Source organism: Carlito syrichta, unplaced genomic scaffold (assembly GCF_000164805.1).
Source record: "Carlito syrichta isolate Samal-C Ts95f unplaced genomic scaffold, Tarsius_syrichta-2.0.1 Scaffold306634, whole genome shotgun sequence".
NCBI lineage: Eukaryota > Metazoa > Chordata > Mammalia > Primates > Tarsiidae > Carlito > Carlito syrichta.
The window spans coordinates 495,611-518,371 of record NW_007250730.1 but is presented as its reverse complement, the minus strand read 5'-3'; the positions used below and the strand labels follow the sequence as shown (position 1 = coordinate 518,371).

At 38.3% G+C, this 22,761-nt stretch overlaps 1 protein-coding gene across 1 annotated transcript in view; it reads right to left on the bottom strand.

The window, feature by feature from the left end:
- Positions 1-22,318, bottom strand: part of MIOS (meiosis regulator for oocyte development) — a 38,013-nt gene extending 15,695 nt beyond the window's left edge. Inside the window, exons 1-5 of the mRNA XM_008063195.2 lie at positions 22,247-22,318; positions 16,625-17,958; positions 16,204-16,302; positions 4,575-4,829; positions 2,387-2,556 (exon numbers count right to left, since the gene is read on the bottom strand). Of these exons, the coding sequence (XP_008061386.1) occupies positions 2,387-2,556; positions 4,575-4,829; positions 16,204-16,302; positions 16,625-17,918 (1,818 nt within the window). The 5' untranslated portion in view covers positions 17,919-17,958; positions 22,247-22,318. The remainder of the gene's footprint in view (positions 1-2,386; positions 2,557-4,574; positions 4,830-16,203; positions 16,303-16,624; positions 17,959-22,246) is intronic.
- Between the last annotated feature and the right edge of the window lie 443 nt (positions 22,319-22,761).

The following is a 22,761-nucleotide window of genomic DNA, read 5'->3' as shown; positions in this document are numbered from 1 at the left end:
TGGCTTCTAATCAACAAGCCTAGGATATCTGTGAGATGGCTACAGCTGCATAGAAATTTAGAAAGAATACCAATACATGTTTCTAAATACAAAGGAACAAATTTTAAAACTCACAAACAAAATAAAGCTGGAAAGAAGATCCAATTTCCATTCTTTGAAATAGTTTTCATTCTTTAAACACAAATTCACTCCAGTTGATACCTATCTTAGTGTTTTTTTTTTCAATGATAAAAAATGGTTTTGCCCTATAAAGGGAACATGTTTGTGTCTGGTATAATTAGTGCTTCAATTGCAGTGTCATAATTTTGATCTGGAAAGGGTTATAAACATTATATGACCCATTTTACCGCTGAAAGAGCTAAATCCCCAAAAAGCTAACTGAATGGCTATGGTTATTGAGATAGAGTAAGGACTCAGGCTCTTATATATTCTGACTTCCCAGTTCAATACTTTTTACTATCTTACTGCAACTTAACACCTTTTTTTATTTTAATTTTTTTTGAGTTGGAGTCTCACTCTGTCACCCAGACTGGAGAGCAGTGGCCACTCCCGGCCACTACAGCCTCAACCTGCTGGGCTCTGGTGATCCTTCCGCCTCAGCCTTCCAAGTAGCAGGAACTATAGGTGTGCACTACCATACCCGGCTAATTTTTTTTTATTTATTGTAGAGATGAGGTCTCGCCAAGTTGCCCAGGTGGGTCTCGAACCCGCGGGCTTAGGCAATCCACTCACCTCAGCCTCCCAAAGTGCGGGATTACAGGCTGAGCCACTGAGCCCGGCTCATCTTTTTTTAGAAGAACAGCATTAACTATAATTACTTTCACATGTAAAAGGTGAGCGGCTTGCTTGAGCCCAGGAGTTTGAGACCAATCTGGGCAACACAGCAAGACCTCATCTCTACAAAAAATTAAAAAATTAGCTGGGCATAGTAGCATGCGCCTGCAGTTGCAACTATTCAGGAGGCTGAGGCAGAAGGACTGCCTGACCCCAGGAGGTCAAGGCTTGTGGTGAGAAGTGATTGTGCCACTGCACTCCAGCCTGGGTGACAGAGTGAGACTCCAACTCAATAAAAAGAAAAGAAAAAAGAAAGAACAGTTTGGAAATAAGAACTTCCTACTCAGCTATCCCTTACCTAGTAACTCAAATTTAGGTATAAGAAGAGTACTTATTATGGGCACCTAGCTTAAGATACAGAAATCCAATATTTAAACAATACACTTCTCTAACTATCAATTCAAATATTAAACAGTTCACTTCTTTTTCTATTCTCCATCATTCTCTAACACTTCTTGAAGTATCATTTTATCTCTTGAATTTACAACGTCTTAAGTCTTCTGTTTAACAAGAAAGTAACAGTTAAAAAAAATTAAAACATTCTTAGATACTAATTTGAAGGTTAGAAAAGTTTAATAGTAGTTTATTAAAAGCAACAAAATACATAAACTGTGAACACTGCCAGACACCAACATTTATTGAAAATTTCATTAAGCTACCTCAATAAAAAACACGTTTTTACAAATTCTTAGGGACAGAAATTTAAATCACTTATTCAAGCAATGTATATTTTATAAGAAGTACTATAACGACAAACATAAAAATAAATTTCAATGTAAAAAGTTCTTCTCATTGCTAGAAAAAAAAAAACCAGCAGTGCAAATAAAGTTCCAGTACTAATGTGAAGTTTAAAATCCAACAACATCCACCTTGAATGGGGCAAAGAAAAAAAAACCAATACAACCCAACAACTGAAACTAATGAACAAGTCTCACGTCTTACTTTCCTTATCCTGTGACAGAGAATCTATTTGGTGTTGTGGTCACAGATGCCTAAAGCAGGAGAGGTAAAAGTAACAACTTGGCCAAATTAAAAAAAAAAAAAAGAAAGAAAGAAACCGTCCACGCTTAGTAGTGTGGTCATATAATTCATCTTCCAATGAGGAACATGTCTGAGAATGACACACAGTCAGACAAGATGTATGGCCACCCCAGTCATAGCTGATTGACTAATCATGAGTCAGTTTACTTAACATACACACATATGTACAGTATATTTAAATAATGAATCGATTTTTATGCTTGTATAGTTGGAAATATCTTCAGTTCTTAAGTAAAGGGATAAAATCTTTAAAACTTCTAAATTTGTAAACTGTAATATCATTAAACATATAAAAATCAAATCCAGTTTGTTATCAGCTATCTAACTCTAGGTTAGGAATCACTCAAGATCTATTCAAAAAAAGTTTGATGAGCCTTATTTCAAATAATATACATGCATCAAAATATAGTAATACTTTAAGCAACAGACATCTGAAACATTTGTAACAAACTTAGATAAGAACCCCAGTCTTAATTTAGAGGAGGACCTCATGAAACAGAAATTAGCTTACCAAAACTCCATCATAAGATCCTGTTTCACTCGTCAGAAAGGCAAACATGACACATAAATACGGGTTATTTAGTTGTAACCGTAGAGTACTACACATTTCTCTCCAAAGGGAGTTCTTCTCATCTGTGTAACCCGACAAAGCCATTGCTACCACATTGAGATTCAGGTCTCCTGCATATTGAAAACATACAGCTAATCAAAGTGATCAAAAGCTTAATATCTCTTTCACATTTCTTAAGCCATAAACAGAAACCAGAAGGTGACTTCTACCCCCAGAAAAATGAGCCCACAGAATGAAGGTTTTGATCCGAGACTGGAAAATTTGGCAAGGACTACAGACAAAAAAATTCCATTCTTATAAAACTCAGGCCCATATTTGCAAATCCTGTGCAGAAAAGCACATCTTTTAATTTTCAAGTTCTCAGTCTAGGCAGCTTCCTATACAGTGTGTCACTACCTACTAAATGAAGAAAAATGAAGCCATCCTACTGGAATCACTGCCAACTTTAATCAGCAGGTTCATTTATGCAAAGGTATTTCAAAGCACTGATAGCAAATATTATTGCATCTCAGAACTGTAATTTTCAAAATAATTTCATTTTCCTTTTCCTAAATATATAATGCACATATGTATATAGGTGTCAACTGCAAAGTGCAAAAAGCCACACATATTTCAGCATTTTAGTTATCGTATTATAATTTTTCTAGGACAAAATGAACTATAAGAATTACCACAGAAGTGCATTTAGACACATTTGCAACAAAGCATTTGTCACCAATAGTCTTTTAGAGTTGTTCATAGCAGTTTATAAGCTGTTGTAAATTGCTAACCTAGCCTTCAGTCCTACGGCTGCCTAGCCTTCTAACGCAAGTTCAGCCTCGAAGAGAAAACAAAATGTACCTCTAACTTTTACTCTTAAGTATTTTCTGCATTTATTATAAAGTTTTCTTATTCTGTTTCTTGATTCTAATAATTTTATTTTCCAGATGAAACAGTACTCCCCACTTTATGTTCAAAACAACCTTCTTCTTTTCTATCAACATTTCCCAAGTTACTCCATGCTTACTTCCTCTAGCTAGTATATTAAATTAAAGTCTTTTTAAATGAAAAATAAAAATAGCAAAGAAATATATTCTAATTCTGCATGGAAGAATTTATTTTTAGATGGAAAGGAATGTTTGACTCAGAGAAGCCTTCTTTTCAGTTTTTAAGCAAGTTATCAAAATCACCGGAAAGACACTTCTTCCCAAGTGTTAGCATGAGTGTTTAAATCTACCTCCAAATTTTCCAGGCATGTATGAAAGGAAAGTATCATGCTTTTAGGTTGTAGCAAGATTATAATTAGAAATGGCTTTAAATAATGTATTTTCCCCATTGCCACATGTCTTCTACTGCACTCTCAAATAAAGAAGACTTTTGTTACAGCAAAGGTGAACAAAAGATGCCAATCTGAGCAAAACATTAACCCTTTCCATTTTTAGACTGCGAGCAAATATATTACAGTTAATTTCATGTTTTTCTCTGTGGTACAACAGAACTATAGTGGTTTCATAAGGGACCAGAAAGCAAGAATTCAGTATTCTGAATGTTCAGAAATAATTTGTTCAGTGCACTACAGGTCAATAATTTGGTTATTTTCAAGTGAAATATTTCTGATAAGAAAATATTTCTGATAAGATTTGTTGTTTCTCTGAGGATCCTCTGGCAAAATGCCAGAGTACAAAATCTTATCACACTTCTTTCTTTTCAAAAAATATTAAATGGAAACTATATTATAATCACCAGACTCAAGGAGATGCTTTTTAGCAGATCAAAGTATTTACACTTATAAGAATCTTTATTAACTAAATAAAAATGCTTGCAAACCAAAGTAGTCCTAATATTTGAGGAAATACATTTTTTAAAATGTGAGCTACCTTTAAAAGAGAAAACATTGAGAATGGAAACTTTTGAGCACTCCTTGTAATAATAAAATGACATTTAAGATATGTCTTTGTTTTTCCAGAGCTAAACCAAGGCATAAAGAGGATGGGCTAATATTTACCGTTATAGATATAGTACTGTGCTAATTTCTCTTTCAACAAAAATTTACATAAAAATACTAATTGATCAGATATTTGAAAATCATTAGCCTCCTTTCCTTAAAGGATTCTATGAGCTGCCAACATCTTAGAATACAGCCTAATACCTTTTCCAGAAGATGCCCCTTCATTCAGGATTTGGATTGCTCGCCGAATATCCAGGTTGAACAGTGCCACGGCAGCCGCTCTCTCCCACTCCCCTTCCTGGACAAGGGAGTTCAAAAATGGCCCCACATCGACATCCGTTCCTTTCTTTATCCACCCACAAAGCTGTAAAGCCAAGATTCTCTCTTCATTTAAATTCTGAATATCAGTTTGCTTATCCAACCCACTCCAATTATGTCTGCTGCTTTCCACCATTCCTAAAAACAAAAAATATTTTTATACTGTTTTGTTCAATGTTATTTTGAAATATATTTGGAAACTAAATCAGCTTTACAGATAACTATTTCAACATATTTAGAATATTCACCTTCTCAGCCACAATTTTATGATAGCACAAATACGATCTCTGCCAGAAATAAAACATATTTTGCATATTTCTAAGTACAACAATTTTTAAGTTACCAAAGAAGAGTAACTGAAAACAAGAGTGACTGCGCAGATGGACTAAACTGAGTTACTACCTCAGAGAAGCCTCCCTGACCACCTAGTCTAAAAAAGGTCACGTCCATTATTATCTAACTCACCACCCATTGTTTCTTCTATTTCCTTTATAACACCTAACATACACTCTCATATTTTATTTACTTATTTTTCAGTATTATTGCTTCCCCCACTAGAACATAAGCTCCAAGAGGGCAGGTATCTCGTCTGTTTTATTCACAAGGCATCCCCACTGCCTGAGATCCAGCAGAAGTGCTCACTCTCTGTACAAATACATGAAAAAATGAGATCACAGATATCAGAATACATTAAATTTAGTACTAATATTAAAATACAGTAAGTACTAACATTAAAATACAGTAAGAACAACCTGAAGGTTTTTTTCCTTTATCAAAACTTCATATTGTCATTCTTTTTTCAGAACAAAGCCTTACTATTCTTGTAGCATTATTTATACTGCAATCAAGACATTTGGCTCTAATGGCAGGGCAACTTCATTTAGGATGACACTTAGTGACAAATAAAGCCAAAACAAAGAAAGATGAAACATGAGAGCTATATTAATAACCACTGAAATTCTTAAATGTTCTGGAACAGAAGTCCCCTGCAGCCCCCAGGCCATGGACTGGTACTAGTCCATGGCCTGTTAGGAAATGGGCCACACAGCAGGAGAGGAGTGGAACTCCGTCTTTTGCTAGATTAGCCCCAGCAGCGGCATTAGATTCTTATAGGAGTTTGAACTTGGGCAACCCTCTTTTGGGCCCCCCTCCCATTTAGGAGCTTTTCTGTCTTCTTAATAAATCCTACTTTAAAAAAAAAAAAAAAAAGCTTAAACCCTACTGTGAACAGCGCATGCAGGGATCTAGGCTGTGGCTCTTTGAGAATCTAATGCCTGATGATCACCCAAGAAACTAGTCCCTTATGCCAAAAAGGTTGGGGGGCTTCTGCTCTAAAACGTTTTACTGTCCAAATTCTCATTATACAATTTTCTGTCATTTTAACACAGGGGATTTTCAGACTAATCTGAACTATGAGTTAGGCAACATGAATGTCCAACATCACCAACTTCTTTTATTGTTTCCATAGTCGTCTACAGCAATTGCCCATTTGTGTAATTCCCATAAATGCCACACCCACACACTTGTAAATAACGAGATGAACAGTAAATAGGCAGGTTTTAGAATTCCTAACTCAACTTGCTTGTAGACAGAACGGTGAGAAGGGCCCCGTAACTTCTGCCCCGAGTAACCGCACTCTTGTGTGACCCTCCCCACCCAAGACAGTGGAATCTGGGACTGGCTTCTCAATAACAGAACACAGCAGAGGTTGAAAGCATTAAGGTCCTTACTCAGGTGACTCTGAGTGAATCAAAGGACGATTATCCTGTGTGGTCCTGACCCAAACAGGTGAGTCCTGTAGAAGAGGGTCTAGAGTCAAGAGTGGAGCAGCAGGGTCTGCTGGGCTTGAAGGAGTCAGAACTGCCATACCATGAGAGGGTCTGTGAGAAGGCCACGTGGCATGGAACTGTGAGCAGCCCCTAAGTAGCTGAGGGCAGCACGTGACCATCAGTCAGCAAAAAAACACTGTCTTATGCCAACAATAGTGAGGAATGGAATTCTGCCAACAGCCTCATGAATGTGAAAGAGCATTCCAACCTCTAGAGAGGAAGACAGTCTGGCTCATTTCAGCTTTGTGGGACAATGAGTAGAGGACTAGATAAGCTGTACCCAGACTCCTGACCCATGGAAATAACAAATGAACGAAAACTAATACACTGTCCGAAGTTAATTTAGTTATATTCATTCTGGTCAAGGCATTATAGGAATAAACACAAGCAAAAATAAGAAAATATTAAACATTTAATCAGCTGTCATTTGCATGTCAAATTATATGTAGTATATACATGAAAATATATTTTTAAAATGGTTTGAATACTTGGAAAGAGTAGAAATTGTGCATAGCAAAGGTCTAAGTTTTCCATGCCGAATTCACACTTTTAATTAACTTGTGTGATTATCTGATGTTAATTTGTGGCAAGACTAAAATTATCCATGTTAGTACATATTTTAAACTATATCTGACTGCTCTATGAAAGTTTCAAGACAAGTTACTTGTAAAATTTTGAGAATCCAAAAATAGTTAAATAATTACATTTGGAATTATTTATTTTTAACCTATTGGAACCTGTTGCCAAATTCAGGCCACAGAGTTAAGAGAAAGCTATTTTACTTTAAGAGGCCCTTCTCCCAAGTAAAAAGAGGAAGCATGCTGCTTTACTTATAATCACAAGGGAAGTCAGCTTAAAGACAAAATCACTTTCAGCCTATGAAAGTGAATTTTTAAAAACTGTAATGTGAAAACTCTGAATAATTAACGATAAGTTAATAAAACATTTTATAAATTAAACAAAACATTTATTCTGCATAACAAATTAAAATTGTTTACATAGGATATAGTCATTAAATTTCATTTAGAACAAGCTGTAGATGTTTATTTTCATGTCTCTCCTATAAACACTGAATTCCAAGTTGATATTTAATAAATGGTAAAAAATGATGAGCAAAAAATCAGTAATTTTTTTTCTTTTTGAGTTGGAGTCTCACTCTGTTGCCCAGGCTGGAGTGTAGTGGCACAATCACAGCCACCCCAGCATCGACCTGCTGGGCTCCAGTGATCCTTCTGCTCAGACTTCCAAGTAGTCGAAATTATAGGTGCACACTATCACATCTGGCTAGTTTTTTGTATGTTGTAGAGACGAGGTCTCGCCAAGTTGGCCAGGCTGGTCTCGAACCCGCGGGCACAGGTGATCCACTCGCCTTGGTCTCCCAAAGTGCTAGGATTACAAGCCAAGCTACCAATTTATTTTTCAAATGATTCCTTCCATTTTAACAATATTCTAATTTCTTAGGATTTTTTTTTGAAAGGAATTGTGTTATGAAATAGATTTGATGGATCAATATACAGTTATGCACCACTTAATGACAGGGAAACGTTCTGAGTAATGTCGTTAGGCTATTTCGTTGTGCAAACATCACAGTGTACTTACACAAAGCTAGATGGGGTAGTCTACTATCCACCTAGACTATATGGTGGAGTCTATTGCTCCTATGCTACAAACTGAACAATGTGTTACTGTACTGAATACTATCTACAATTGTAACACAATGGTATTTGTGTATGTAAACATAGAAAAGATACAGTAAAAATACATTTAATCTTATGGGACCACTATCATACATGCAGTCTGTTACTGACTGAAACACTGTTATGCAGTATGTAGGAACCCAAAGAGTTCATAGCTAGGAGGTGGAAATATATCCTGTAAATTTAGTGAATAGATACTGTAGCATGTATTTTTTTTTTCTTTTTTGACTGCTTAGAGACCTTTTTGTTACTTGATAATTACGCTACAGTTAGACTGTCCTATATATAAATAATAGAATCAATATTTTATTGATCACTGTAAGGAAAACAAGTTTACTTAAACATTAAAAACGAGGTCTAAACAACTTATTTCAAATCAATAAACAGATACTATGACCTCTGTAGATGTTAATTTGCTGCATTTTTATATCTATATAATAATAATTAAGCAATAAACGTATCCAATGTTTATAAGACCATTTTGGTATTAAAGACACCAAAATCCTAGCTATTTTGCTACTTGAAATCATTTTGAATAGATAAGTTCTCCAGATCAGTCTACTATTTTTTTTTTTTAAGAGACAGGGTCTCACTATATTGCCCAGACTGACTTCAAATTTCTGAGCTCAAGTGTTCCTCCTGTCTCAGCCTACCAAGCAGCAGAGACTACAGGTGCACACCACTGCATCCAACACAGAGTTCACTTTTTAAATACAAAAAATATTTTCATTGTGTTGGATGGAAAGCTGGCCAGTATTCATTATACAGCTTGCTGCCACCTTAACAAGAAGGAATGAGACTTACTGATAACACTCTTGTCAATGCTGAACAGGACTACAGGAGAGACTCCCTCAGAGCTCACTCTCCTGATCCTGGTTGACTGCCACACTCAGCCCATCCAGGAAAGTAGCCTTGCAGCTCCTTGGCTTCCTTATCTCCAGTGGTCTAAACCTCCAAAACTTTAGCTCTTCCTCTCACAGACACACTCCAAGCAGTCCTCCTACACAATGGCCATTTTTCCAACCATGCAGTCTTCCAGAAGTCTCATATCCTTTGTGCTCTTCAACTTCAGTCTCGTCACAAGTATTTTCACTTACCAGTCTTACCCCATCTTCATTTTTGTCTTTAATCAAATTAGATCCCAAGGGCCAAGAAATGAATCACTCTTTTGCCAACAGATTTAATTCGTTTGCCCCACAGTCCTCTACTCTACCTTCAGGTAAAAGAAAGCTCCCAGCAGTCCTCCCGTGTTTCTCAAGACAGCTCTCTCCTCTTCTCCACATCCTCTTCTTGAACCTCCCTGCTCCTCTTCAACAGCAGGTGCCATCAGGTGGGACACCACTCACCCTCTGATCACTGAACCCAGAACATCCTGCATACAGCGTCCTTTCCCCTTCTTCTGGCAAATTCAACCCTGTGCTCTAGATCCCACTCTCTCTCATTCCCTGGAACTCTGCTTCATCCCTGTCCCTCTGCATCTTCAATCTCTTTCTCTGAGCTTCTTCTTCCTATCAGCATTTAAACATGCTAAATCAGTCCCATGTTGAAAACAAAACAAAGCAACACAAGGGCCTCCCTTGACTCCAGATCTGCCCCTTCCTACCACTGAGTATCTTTTTGTCCTCCCTCCTTTATATAGTCAGGTTTCTTGAATTATGTATAACTTCATTTCCTCAATTCACTCTAAATTTCTAATCCAACTGTAATTTGCCATCCATGCCACCACTGAAGCCTTTCTCCTCTTCCAAAATTCGATGAGTACTTTTTAGCACATGACAACTCACTTCTCTCTTCCCTTGTCCACATGTTCTCTCACCTCTCTTGACAATCCTCCCCAGTCTTATCTAAGTCACATCTTTCTGTTTTTACTCTGAAAAATTCCATCCACTGCATCAAATACCATTTATTTCTAGCATGTCTATCTAGTTATATTCCTCCTCTGAGCTTTGGAGTCATATCTTATTGCCCACTGGACATCTCTAACCAGGGATCTTGATTTCAACTTGCTCCAAAATAAATGTCTCAAACACACTCTTCCTGTGTTACTGTTAACCGGTACTAAAATGAACTAATTTCCTGAGTTAAATACATGTTTGCTATATTTGACTTTTCTATCGTCTCCATCCCCTTTATCTGATTAGTCATTAAATTTTGTCCCACTCTCTAATTTATCCACATTTCTCTAGCTCCTCTGCCACTATCTTGGCAATGACACCATCACTTCTTGCCTGATTACTAGAGGCTTCTGATCCCTTCCACACTTGGTGACAGTTCTAAAAGAAATCTAATTGTCACTACCCTTTAAAATCCATCCATGGGATTCCTAGATCCAAGATGGCCACAGTGGAGCAGAAGAGCTGGTGCTGCTCTTGCAGAGCAAGGCAGAGAGTAGGAACCAAGCTGTGGACAGGTGGACAGGTGAAGCACCCTGCACCCAGTAAAGCTCTCTTTGAACATACAGAGATCAGAAAACGACAGTAGATGCAGGAATCCGGGTGCCCCATTCCCTGCCATGTGCCAGGCTCGCACAGAAATGGAAGCCCTGCCCCATGAACGAGAGTGAGTGAGCGTACCTAAGACGCTTTGGGTCCATTCACCCCCTCACAGCTGGGCACAAGTTGTTGGACCCACACAGGAGGAGTCCTGGTCAGGACACAGTAGCGGGCAACCGGACCCCAAGTGGAACAACAACAACAAAAACAACAACAAACCAGCACTGGGTCAGCAGCCGTGAGCACAGCTCCAGCCAGCTCCCAGGCAGGGAAAGCCCACCTGCAGAGTGAACATTGCTGAAGACACCTGGCCCATCTTCCCAGTCAGATCAGAAAGAATCACCTCCAAGCCCTGTGAGCCTATAGATGGATCCCTTCTTCACTCCTGGAATGCAGGGCTGATTCAACATTCACAAGACCATAAATGTAATTCGGCACATTAACAGATGTAAAACCAAGAACCACATGATTATATCATTAGATGCAGAAAACGTATTTGACAAAATCCAGCATCCCTCTTGATAAAAACCTTTGAGCACATAGACATAGAAGGAACATTCCTCAAAACAGTAAGAGCCATCTATCATAAACCCACAGCTAACATTTTGCTCAATGGGCAGAAGCTGGAAGCATTCCCCCTAAGAACGGGAACAAGACAAGGATGCCCACTCTCACCCCTTCTGTTCAAATCCTCCTGCTGGAAATCCTAGCAAGAGCAATCAAGCAAGAGAAGGAAATCAGGGGTATTCAAATAGGAAAAGACTAAGTAAAGCTATTCCTCTTTGTGGATGATAGGATTATATACCTTGAAAACCCTAGGAAGTCTGTCAAAAGCCTCTTTGAACTGATAAACAACTTCAGTAAAGTCTTAGGTTACAAAATCAATGTGCAAAAGATGGTTGCACTTCTATATACCAGCAGCAAGCAGGCAGAGAACTAAATAAAGAGCACAATCCCATTCACAATACACACACACACACACACACACACACACACACACACACACACACACACACACACACAACTGAAATACCTTGGCAACCACCTAACCAAAGAAGTGAAAGACCTTTACGATGAGAACTACAAAATGCTGCTCAAAGAAATCAAGGATGACAAACAAATGGATAAACATTCCATGCTCATGGATTGGAAGACTCAATATTGTCAACATGTTCATCCTATCCAAAGGCAATCTATAAATTCAATGCAATACTTATCAAATTATTACCAACATCATTTTTTTCAGACCTGGAAACAAAAATACAGAAATTAATATGGAAACAGAAAAAAGCACAAATAGCCAAAACAATCCTCAGTTAGAGGAACAAAGCAGGAGTTATCACACTTCCAGACTTCAAACTTCATTACAAGGCTACAGTAACCCAAATAGCCTGGAATTGGTACAAGAAAAGGCACACAGACCTATGGAACATGACACAGATTTCAGAAGCAAAAACATCATTTCTCAACCAGCTGATCTTTGACCAAACCACCAATAACAATCACTGAAGAAAGGAGACCATATTTAGCAAATGGTGCTGGGAAAACTGGCTGAACACTTGCAGAAGAATGAAACTGGACCCCCACTTATCACACCATACACAAAAATCAACTCAAAATAAATCAGAGACCTAAATGTAAAACCTCAAACTATACGAATCCTAGAAGAAAATGTAGGAAACACTCTTATGCACATTGGAGTAGGCAACAAATTCTTGACAAGTCCCCAAAAGTAAATGACATAAAAGCTAAGACAGACAAGTGGGCCCTCATCAAACTGAAAAGCTTTGCACAGCCAAAGAAACCATCAAGAGAATAAAGAGATAACCCACAGAAAGGGAAAAAATATTTGCAAATTATGCATCTGACAAAGGCCTAACATCCAGGATCTACAAGGAACTGAAACAACTGAAAGGAAAAACAAACAACCCCATTTAAAAGTGGGCAAAGGACATAAAACAGACACTTCTCAGAAGATGACTTACAAGGAGCCAACAGATAAATGAAAAACATTCAGCCTCACTATCATCAGAGAAATGCAAATCAAAACTACCATGAGATACCACCTAACTCCAGTAAGGATGGCTATCATTAATAAGTCAAAAAACAACAGATGGCAAGGGTGTGGAGAAAAGGAAACACTTCTATACTACTGATGAGAGTGAAAGCAAGTTCAATCTCTATGAAAAGCAGTGTGGCGATTCCTAAAAAGAAGTAAAAATTGGACTTCCACATGATCCAGCAATCTCTCTCCTGGGAACATACCCAGAGGAACACAAATCGTTCTACTAAAAAAAGATAACTCGTACACACGTTTATTGCCACAATAGTCACAACAGCAAAAACCTGGAACCAACTCTACTGCCCATTGAAAGTGGACTGGATAAAGAAAATGTGGTGCAAATATACATGAAAGAGTATCATGTATCCATAAATTAGAACAAAATCATAGACTTTGCAGCAAGCTGGAAACCACCATACTAAGTGAACTATCACAGAAACAGAGATCTGAATACTGCATGTTCTCACTCATAAGCAAACCTTGAACATTAGTCACATTAGCACAAGGAAGGGATCAGCAATTGCTGGGCACTGCTAGGGGAGGAAGGGATTGAGAAGGGTAGAGGACACATGACAACACAAAGGGTACCTGGTTCACTATCAGTGGGAGGAAGGCCCAATTAGAAGTCTAAACTTCACCTGCATGCAGCCTACTTATGTAGTTAGTCCTTACTTGTATCCCACATTCCTAAAATAAAATAATTCCTAATAGAAAAAAAATTAAAATGTAAAAAAGAAAGCCACTAAGAAAAATTATCCTGTTTCCCCTTCTTACAAGATAAATTACCTAATTTCTCAATATATTTCCAAGTCCTTCCTGGTGAGCTCACTCTTATCTCCTTAGCTCCTTTCCTGACTCCCTCTCTTGTGCTCTGCTGTCGACCCTGGGTCTTCCTGCATATACTGCTTCGCGTCTGGACCTTGTCTTTGCCTTTACCTCCTTTAAGAAACTTTTAATCCTTATAACCAGTTTAGGAATTCTTTCTATATAACTGCCTGCTCTTCCCCATGATATAACTGTCTGTTTACTCATCTATCTTCTGAACTACAATGTAAACTTCCCAAGTACAGGGATGATATTGATCCTGCTCAATCTCCATGAGGGAAGAGATTTATCTATCTTATTGACAGTTAAGTCTCCAGTTCCTAGGATAAGTCCTGGCAAAGAATGAACGCATAATAAATATTTGCTGAATGAATAAATTTACTTCCTATTGTAGCTGTAAAAATTAAATAATGTAAATAAAGCAAAATGGGGAAAGGAATGGTCCAATTAATAGTAAATTACTATTTGTCACCATAATTAAATTTAACATTTAGCTGTGTGTTTAATAACCTTGTGCATTAGATTACTATGGACAAGATGGCTTAATATACTGACTTATTAAGTGCTGAATTATTAGAGATAAAGTTAGAGAAAGAGGATTGCCAAATAAAATAGAAGACCGAACCTAGGAGTCAGATCTTTGACAATAATTTCTCTAATTTTTAACTTTGGGTAGTAGAAACAAAATATTTCTATCAAACCAAATAAAAAGCTACAAGTCGGCAGTGAAAGGATGAGGAAATCTTTCCAACAGTAGTCTTTCTTCAGTCTGGGTAAAGATTGCACTGACTCCAGGGTGGGATACTGAGTTTGTTTCAGAAACATAAAGATATTATACTTTCCCCCATGCTTTTCCTCAGAAGTAGTTTGTTGGCTTTTCCCTATAATATATCAAAATACAACAAACACAATAATCAACCTCTGAATAGTTGCAATGTGGTCTGACCAGTTACTATATAGGTAAAATACTGTAAGTTCTCTAAACCTGGTGTTTAATTCTTTGTAACTGAACAATGGTATGTAGTTTCATTTATGGGGGTATTTTGTCTGCCCTTCTACCAAAATTAATAAGAATAGTAGTTTCTTCTCTTTTTGTTTTTGTTTTTTTGAGTGAGGAACTTACTCTGTTGCCTAAGCTGGAGTGCAGTGGCATGATTACCACTCCCTAAAGCCTTGACCTCTTGGGCTCAGGTGATCCTTCCACCCAGCCTCCCAAGTAGTTGGGAAGACAGGCACGTGCCACCACACCCAGCTCATTTATTTTTTTGGAGATTAGGTCTCAATATGTTGCCTGGGCTGGTCTCAAACTCCTGGGCTTAAGCAATCCTACTGCCTCGGCCTCCAAAAGTGCTGGAACTATAGGCGTGAGCCACTGTGCCCGGCCTGAAAAAGTTTCTAACTGAACTCATTCATTTTACTTCTTATAATAAAGGTAACTTTTTTTTTCTGGTGGAGGGCTAATGAGAGAACACCAAATGAAACAACAGATAAATAGTGTACCGTATCTTTCCACAAGTGGACAAAAGTAATTTGAAAGTCCTTAATAGAAAACCAGTATAATAAATATAACAGTTTAACTGAAATGCTTAGCCTACTCTACACAAAGTATATTATTTTGTATAGTATTGATGCAGGTCCTGTAAAAAAAAAAATCAAGTTTTAAAAATTATTTCTATTCCTGCTCTTTGAACAAATAACATTAACTACTTTTCTAACAACTTGACTTGGACCCAAATTTGACTATCAAAAGCTAGAGAACAAACCTTAGGCTGGAGAGATACAGGCTGAGCATACTAAATACAAAAATATGAACTCTGAAATGCTTTAAAAGCCAAAACTTTTTGAGTGTCAACAGGAAGCTCAAGGGAAATGCTCACTGGAGCATTCTGGATTAGGGTTACTCAATCTATTAAATATGTAATACAGATATTTCAAAAATTCTAAAAAGCCATTTCAGATAAGGGATACTCAACCCGTAATTGGAATATAACCCACAATTCAATTCCAGTAAGAACTGAAAAAAGAATAGGAAAAATTGTTTAACACAGTCAGTAAAAAAAAGCTATTCTTAGTTTATCAATTTCAATCCTACATTAATTCATGCACTAATTAACTCATTCACTAAATTATCAAGGACGATTTTGACTATGGTTCCTTCAGGTTAAGTCATACTTCATGCTGTAGACTCTGTGAATATTTAGCTCAACGGAAGCATTTGAATAGCCAAATAAATAGGATATCCTTCAATTAGAGTTGTTTTAATTGAACCTTTAAAAAGCAAATGCTGTGATAAAACCAGAACTAACAATCAGCAGCCTATAAATCATCCAGCATAAAACCTTCACAAAATAACATTGAAAAAATAAATTTGGGAAAGTAAACAACATTTCAAAGAATTAAGACCCCCTGCAAAAAGGGTTTTTGGCTATAAATACAGTTAGGCATTGAACAACAATTCACTAAAATATCAAATCAGAAAACCAAAAAAGAAAAATAATATGTACACAATCCTGAAATAACTAAATAATTTCTACCAAATGACAGGGGACAAAATAAGAATATAAAAGTTATAAACAAATTGGAGAAAATAAAATGTAATTTTCTTACCCAAAGATGATTTCACAATGGATTTAATTCCTGCATAAACCAATGATCCTTTGTTGCCTGGAGATTTCTGATCTATATCTTCTGTGTATTGCTTCATAAGTATTTAAACGCATAGGAAATACTAGTGATGATGCATAATAACATATTTCAAAGCTAAATCTATTCTGATTTGGAGCCAATTCATAAGAGGCATCAGTGCAAATGGATCTCTGTTGCAGAGATACATTCTTCTTCCTCCTACACAATCTACAAAGCAGTATTTTACATTCAAGAATTTTGAACAATTTTACTTCATAATTTTATTACTAGTAACCTGTATTTGCATATAAAATATTCAGCATATTTATAGACTGACCTTTCAGCAAACTTCAAGAGAATTTCTACCTGAATCACCTCACAAAACTCATGATGCAAAGGATATAGTGCAGAGTGTACCAGAGTGACTTGAGCTGTGGGTCTTCGTTTCCAGCTAAGATGTGGTTTCTCCATACCTGCTCTGTATCCAGTCCATACCTCGACAGAGCCCGAAGGCGCATCTTTGTTGCTATATCTTTTTCTAAAGAATTATCATTCTCTTCTTCTGTACATTCATACAAATGACGACCACAAGCCCACATTAAAGATGTAACTGGGCTCCAGGCAAGAGATATCCTCTCAAATACAGTAAAGTCAGACATTGTTCGATTGGGAGTTACAACTATCATTCGGTTTTGACTTGTTGGATGCCATGCAAAGGAAGCGATGTAATTTTCACAAGGTTGCACACTTCTTTCAATTATTGTGGGTTCAGTTTCATCCCCAATGGGAGTGGGTGTATGCTGCATATCATACAATCTGATAATATTACTATCCCTTGTTAAAGTGGCAAGCAGACCAGTCCTAGTTGGACACCATGCTACTTTTGTTAAGGGCTTTGGTTGCTCAGTCAAAGTCAAAACTGGCTTCTCAAATTTTCTAAGATCCCATATGGCAACCTGACCTTCATAGAAGGAAGCAACACGATCATGAAAGTATGGGTCTACTGTTACCCCTTGAACAGCTTTTGTATTTACAAACATCTTTTGGCTTGTATTTCGAAGATCAAATATAGCTAGGTTACGATGCATACCAGCAAGGAGAAGTTTCTGGTCTCGTGGAAGCCAACAGAGAGAGAGACAAGCATCATTCTGTCCTAATTCATAGAGTGGTTTTGTTACTAATAATGTTGTTTCAGTTTCACCTGCTGAAAGCCTCACTTTTTCCATAGGAACTATATCAGGAGTATATTTGCTGCAGATATCCCATATTAGCACTGAAAAGTCAGCTCTGTGCTTATCTAGGCCAGCAGCAAGCCAGTTACTATCCAGTGGATTCCACGCGAGAGTATTGCATTGCCGTGCATGTTTTGGAACAAATTCTTTTCCTATCAAATCTTTGAACTTTGAGTTATGATCTTGACCAAGACTCGTAAGCACAACTCGACCATTTGCTTGTCCGACTGCCAAGAGACATTCAGGATCGTAGTTGAGATACCAGGCGACGCATTTCATATATGGTGTATCTGAATTTATTGAGAGTAAAGTAGCTGCAGAGTCTTCAGATAAACGTAAAGATCCAGCTTTGAGTTCTGAATTCACAGTAGATTCCACATGATAAAGACTTAGTTCTGAGTCACACACAACAAATCTATCAACCTGGTGTGGTGCCCACAGTATATCAGGTTTGGTACCACTCATGTTTATTGATGTGCTCTAAGAGTCCAGTCGGGTCCATTCACTGAAAATGTTCAAACATAAAAAACTTTTAAAATACCAACAAAATTCTTAAGTTGAATAAACTATTCAAAAAGTCAGGAAATTCTCTATACAAGTACTCTCTTTTTCAGTATATTTGTATTTCTTCTATCTGCTATGAATTCAGGAAAATATTTAATGATAAAAGGAAGAGAGAAGAGTAACCACTTCTTCCAATGTAAGCTGGTAGGAATCTGAGAACCCCACCCTGGCTTTATTTCCCATGATCAATTATCTGAATTGCACTGTGGCTACAACCTTCAGTTTAACTACACGTTTATAACAACTTCAGTAGTGAGAAAATTAATAAGTATCATTCCTTTGAAGGAGGAAATCTTAGAAGTGTTATGACTCACCCTCCTAAGCAATAGTTTAGAGCAGCACTGTTCAGCACAACTTTCTGCAATGATAGAAATGTTCTACATCCTTGCTGTCCAACATGGCAGATACCAGCCATATTTGTCTACTGAGTACTAGAAATATGACTAGTTCAAACTTGAAGGGTTAATTTGAACTAATTTTAATATAAATAGCCACATGTGGCCACCAGAACGAACACGGCAACTTAAAGTACAATGCTCTACTAAGATAGAGGTTTCTTCAACTTTCAACAATAAGAAACAGCCTTGTCTGGCAGAATAAACACCGGGGTGTATGGAGTAAATGTGTGTTCTATTTCTAGCTCGGTCATATATTATTTATATGCCTTGAAAAGGCCACTGTATGGGGGGGGCCCTTGTTTATTCATCTATACAGTTTAAGAATTGGTTTACATTAGTATTTCCCAAACCTCAGTCATGTACTACCTACACTGTTAATATTTTTATTTAAACTGACTCATCTTTAAAATCTGAAAATTGACTTTTATCTCATCATAAAATCCATGAATCATGGGTATGCTGTGCAAGTTATATTTTTCCTAACATACACTAAAATACACAGCTATATCATATATTTATATAATATATAAGTAAATCTATTAATTATAGTACATAGTTATTAAATATAAATATGTAAAATAAATATATAAACATACAAAATAAATATATTAAAATGCTTCATTGTGTTTTATCTAAAAATCATTCCGTTTACAGGCAGTGGAACACACACACACCACACTTGGAGAAACTTAATAAAGTGATCATTAGAGACTCTTTCAGTTTTCAATTTTATAAACTTTGAATAAGTGTGACAATGGGATTTTTGAAAAAATAAATATTCACAATAAAGCACAAACTGCAAATAGCTATAGCTAAAAATGATGTTGTGATAAAGGCTGCCTAGAAAAATTTTAAAGTCTTTTTTTTTTTTTGAGCTGGAGTCTCACTCCATCACCCAGGCTGGAGTGCGGTGGCATGCTCATAGCCACGCTAGTGCCAACCTGCTGGGCTCAGGCAATCGCTCTGCCTCAGCCTTCCAAGAAGCCAGAACTACAGGCGTGTGCTACCATGCCTGGCTAATTTTTTGATTTATTGTAGAGATGAGGTCTTACCAAGTTGCCCAGGCTGTTCTCGAACCTGTGGGCTCAGGCAATCCTCTCACGTTGGCCTCTCAAAGTGCTGGGATTACAGGCTTGAGCCACCACGTCTGGCCTAAATGTCTATTTCTTGTTCTGGGGGGGGGGTTTGAGTTGGAGTCTAACTCTGTCACCCAGGCTGGAGTGCAGTGACATGCTCATGGCCACCCCAGCGTTGACCTGCTGGGCCCCGATGATCCTTCTGCCTCAGCCTTCCATGTAGCTGGAACTACAGGTGCATGTAAATGTCTATTTCTAATGAAGACTGGAAAGACATAATAGTATGGATTCAAAATTAACAAACGTACTTAAAATCTTCATTGCAACTGGTATTTGTACAACCAGACTGTGAGTTCTTAGAGGGCAACGCTGTGGTTCATTTATCTCTCAATCCCCAGTGCCGTATATTGAGCCTGGCATAGACTTCTGATAAAGATATACTAATTAAACTCAAACAAAATTGCTTTGCTTTTTGAACTTGCAAAGTTTGTAAGGAATTACTAGTCTAGAATTTCATACACTCATATAATTTAGACAATGAGGAAGATATTTAATTCTCATATTGGTTTTATCTCCTTCTTTGGCATTTCTGAAGCCCAGAGTCAGTCACTTCTATTACTGAGGGCCCTCAATTTTTTCATTTCCTTATCACTTTGGATTCGTCTTTCTTCAACCCTAGGTCAACCCACTTGCTCACCATCTTGTCTCCTCTCAGATTGCCAAGTACTACCAGACTGAGGATAGACTCAAGACTCTGCAGACTGATTTCATAAGAAATTAAGGTACATAACAAATCTGATCCTGGCTTAGCAATTCTTTTGTTCATCTTTCTACCCTGGCCCTTTCAAAATTCAGCTTTACAGAATATCAGAGTAATCTTTTTACAATACAAACCTGACCTGGTTATCCAACCCCTGCTTAAAACCCTCTAATGAATTCCAATTCCTCTGAGTCGAGAGTTCCAAATCTTCTCTGTAACCTACAAAACCCTGAAAGTCTTTGGCCTGTTCCTACTGTGCAGGCCTCGTGTCACACACTCTCCAAGCTGTGTTCTAGTTATGCTGTCCATTATAGTTCCTAAAGAGTATCCCCCTGCCCCCAGTACCATACCTTTGCAAGGTACTCTGGCAGGAACACTCCTTCCTTCTGGGCCACATTAATACCTGCTTAAGTTTGACCTTAACCTCTAGCCCCTCCCTAGTCTAGGTTAGTAATTAGACATGCACTCTCATTAAACAGTATTCTTTCCCTTTAAGTCACCCTGTTTCTTCCATTGGATTACAAGCTCCTTAAGAACAGGTGAAGTATCTCCTGTTTTCCATTGTACCTCGAGTCCCCAGCACAGTGCTAGACACTTAAAAACTGTTAAATAAATTCATGTGGTGAATGACACTTCTCTGACACTTCTCATAACTGCTATCTCCAAGTTTCACCAACTTCCTTATGCTTCCATCCTCTACCCTTCCTAGTAGAGGCTGGCTCCAGTCAAAATCAAAGTGCCCACTGTCAAACTGGTTCCAGTGATGGACAAGAGTCAGTCATCCTAACAGAGAATTACTTCAACACACCCTTTCATTTACCCTGTAAATACTGACTGGGGGCCTTCTATATTCCAGGCACTGCTGAAAATGCTAAGAACACAGCAGTGAGTAATGGCAGATAAGGTCCTGGTCTAATAGTCTGAATTTGAGCAATAAAGTTAAGTCCAATCTTAAAGAGAGCTTAAAAATTTAAGAATGAGGACGAGACATGGCTATGACAGCAAAGAAAAAGAACAGATCAAGCCAAGTCAGGGCTCATACTAACATCCTTACAAACAGGAACCTCTTAACTGGAGACATCCTGAGATCTGGCCCATTTTCCCATCTCACCGAAAGATAAATGTTTAAATAAACATACTTCTCATCTAGGTTTCCATTCCACAACCCTACTTTTTATGCCAACAGTATATGGCAAGCAAACTTGATGTCACATGGAAAAACGCAGACTACAAAACACGAAGTGTTACTGCCATTTAAAAAACTGATTTGCATGACTTGCAATGGAGAATCAGCATTTCTTCCCATATTATGCACTTAAAATACATGTATGACCACCCACAAAACCTGATTACAGTAACATATACAGAATCGCAAAACTTGAGTTAGAAAGATTGGCAAACTCTTCTCATTTTATGTGGAGTAAAGTGAAGACCTGACACTCTAGTGCTGGTCCAAGGTCTCTCAAATTTCATCCCAGACAGCTGCATAGAGAAAGGATCACTACATAATATGCAGGGCCCCTTATTAAAAATTATTTAAAATTTCAGGACGGTGATATTATATCAAGTGTGAAGCCCCGAGCTGCTGTATGGGTTGCACATATGAAGGTGGCCCTGCACAGAGAGATGCATTTCTCTACAGTTTCATACAGTACAGAAGACCCACGCTCAGAAACACAGATCGCTAGGAATCTGATGCAGCACTAAGCAAACAACCTGGAGTCAGAAATCCTAAGGCCATCACTCACTCAGACCCTAATACATCTTTTACAACTCCAAAACCACAAAACTGAAGATAGAATCTACCCCTCCATTTCCCAGAGTTGTGACACTCAACTGAAAGGAGCTCTTCAAGTCACAGATGTCAGTATCCCACTACCAATTCCTTGATCAGCCCTGAAAGCTGACGCGTGCTCAAATGTTGGGAGTCACTGAGAAACTGGGCGCAGCGCGAGTGGGGTTTGCAATAACCACGGCTTCCATCCAGACCCTCACCTTCAAGCTGAACAAGCGCTCGCTCCGCATCAAAGGTTTCTCGGCCAGGGACAGCCTCGTCGATCTGTACCGGCACCGTCCAGGCAAACACGGTGTCAGCCACAGGTCTTGAAGACAGAAGTAAATGCAGAAAGGCGCTTTATTGAGCCAACATATCAAAAACACTGTCCTTTCCACGTGCGATCACCCTAAGAGGTCGGCGAGCATCACTACCTTTCGGGTACCAAGTCTCGGACATCCGACGAGCACGCTCCACTCCCTCGACCCCGTGTGGCCACCGGGCAGCGAAGCCCAGCGCGCCGAGACGCCACCAGGCGGACTGAGCACCCGATGGCGTGCCTGTTGCCGCGCGGCCGCCTACTTTTACTACAGGGGCACAGGACAACGACAGCGGTTTCAAGAACTTTCTGCCACGAGCCTCCTCACCGAGACCCCTCAGGATCGTCTGATCCAGGCCTGCGCGGGCAGCCACCCTCCAGCGGCACCGCGGGGCCGGGCCTCTCTCGCGTCTGGAG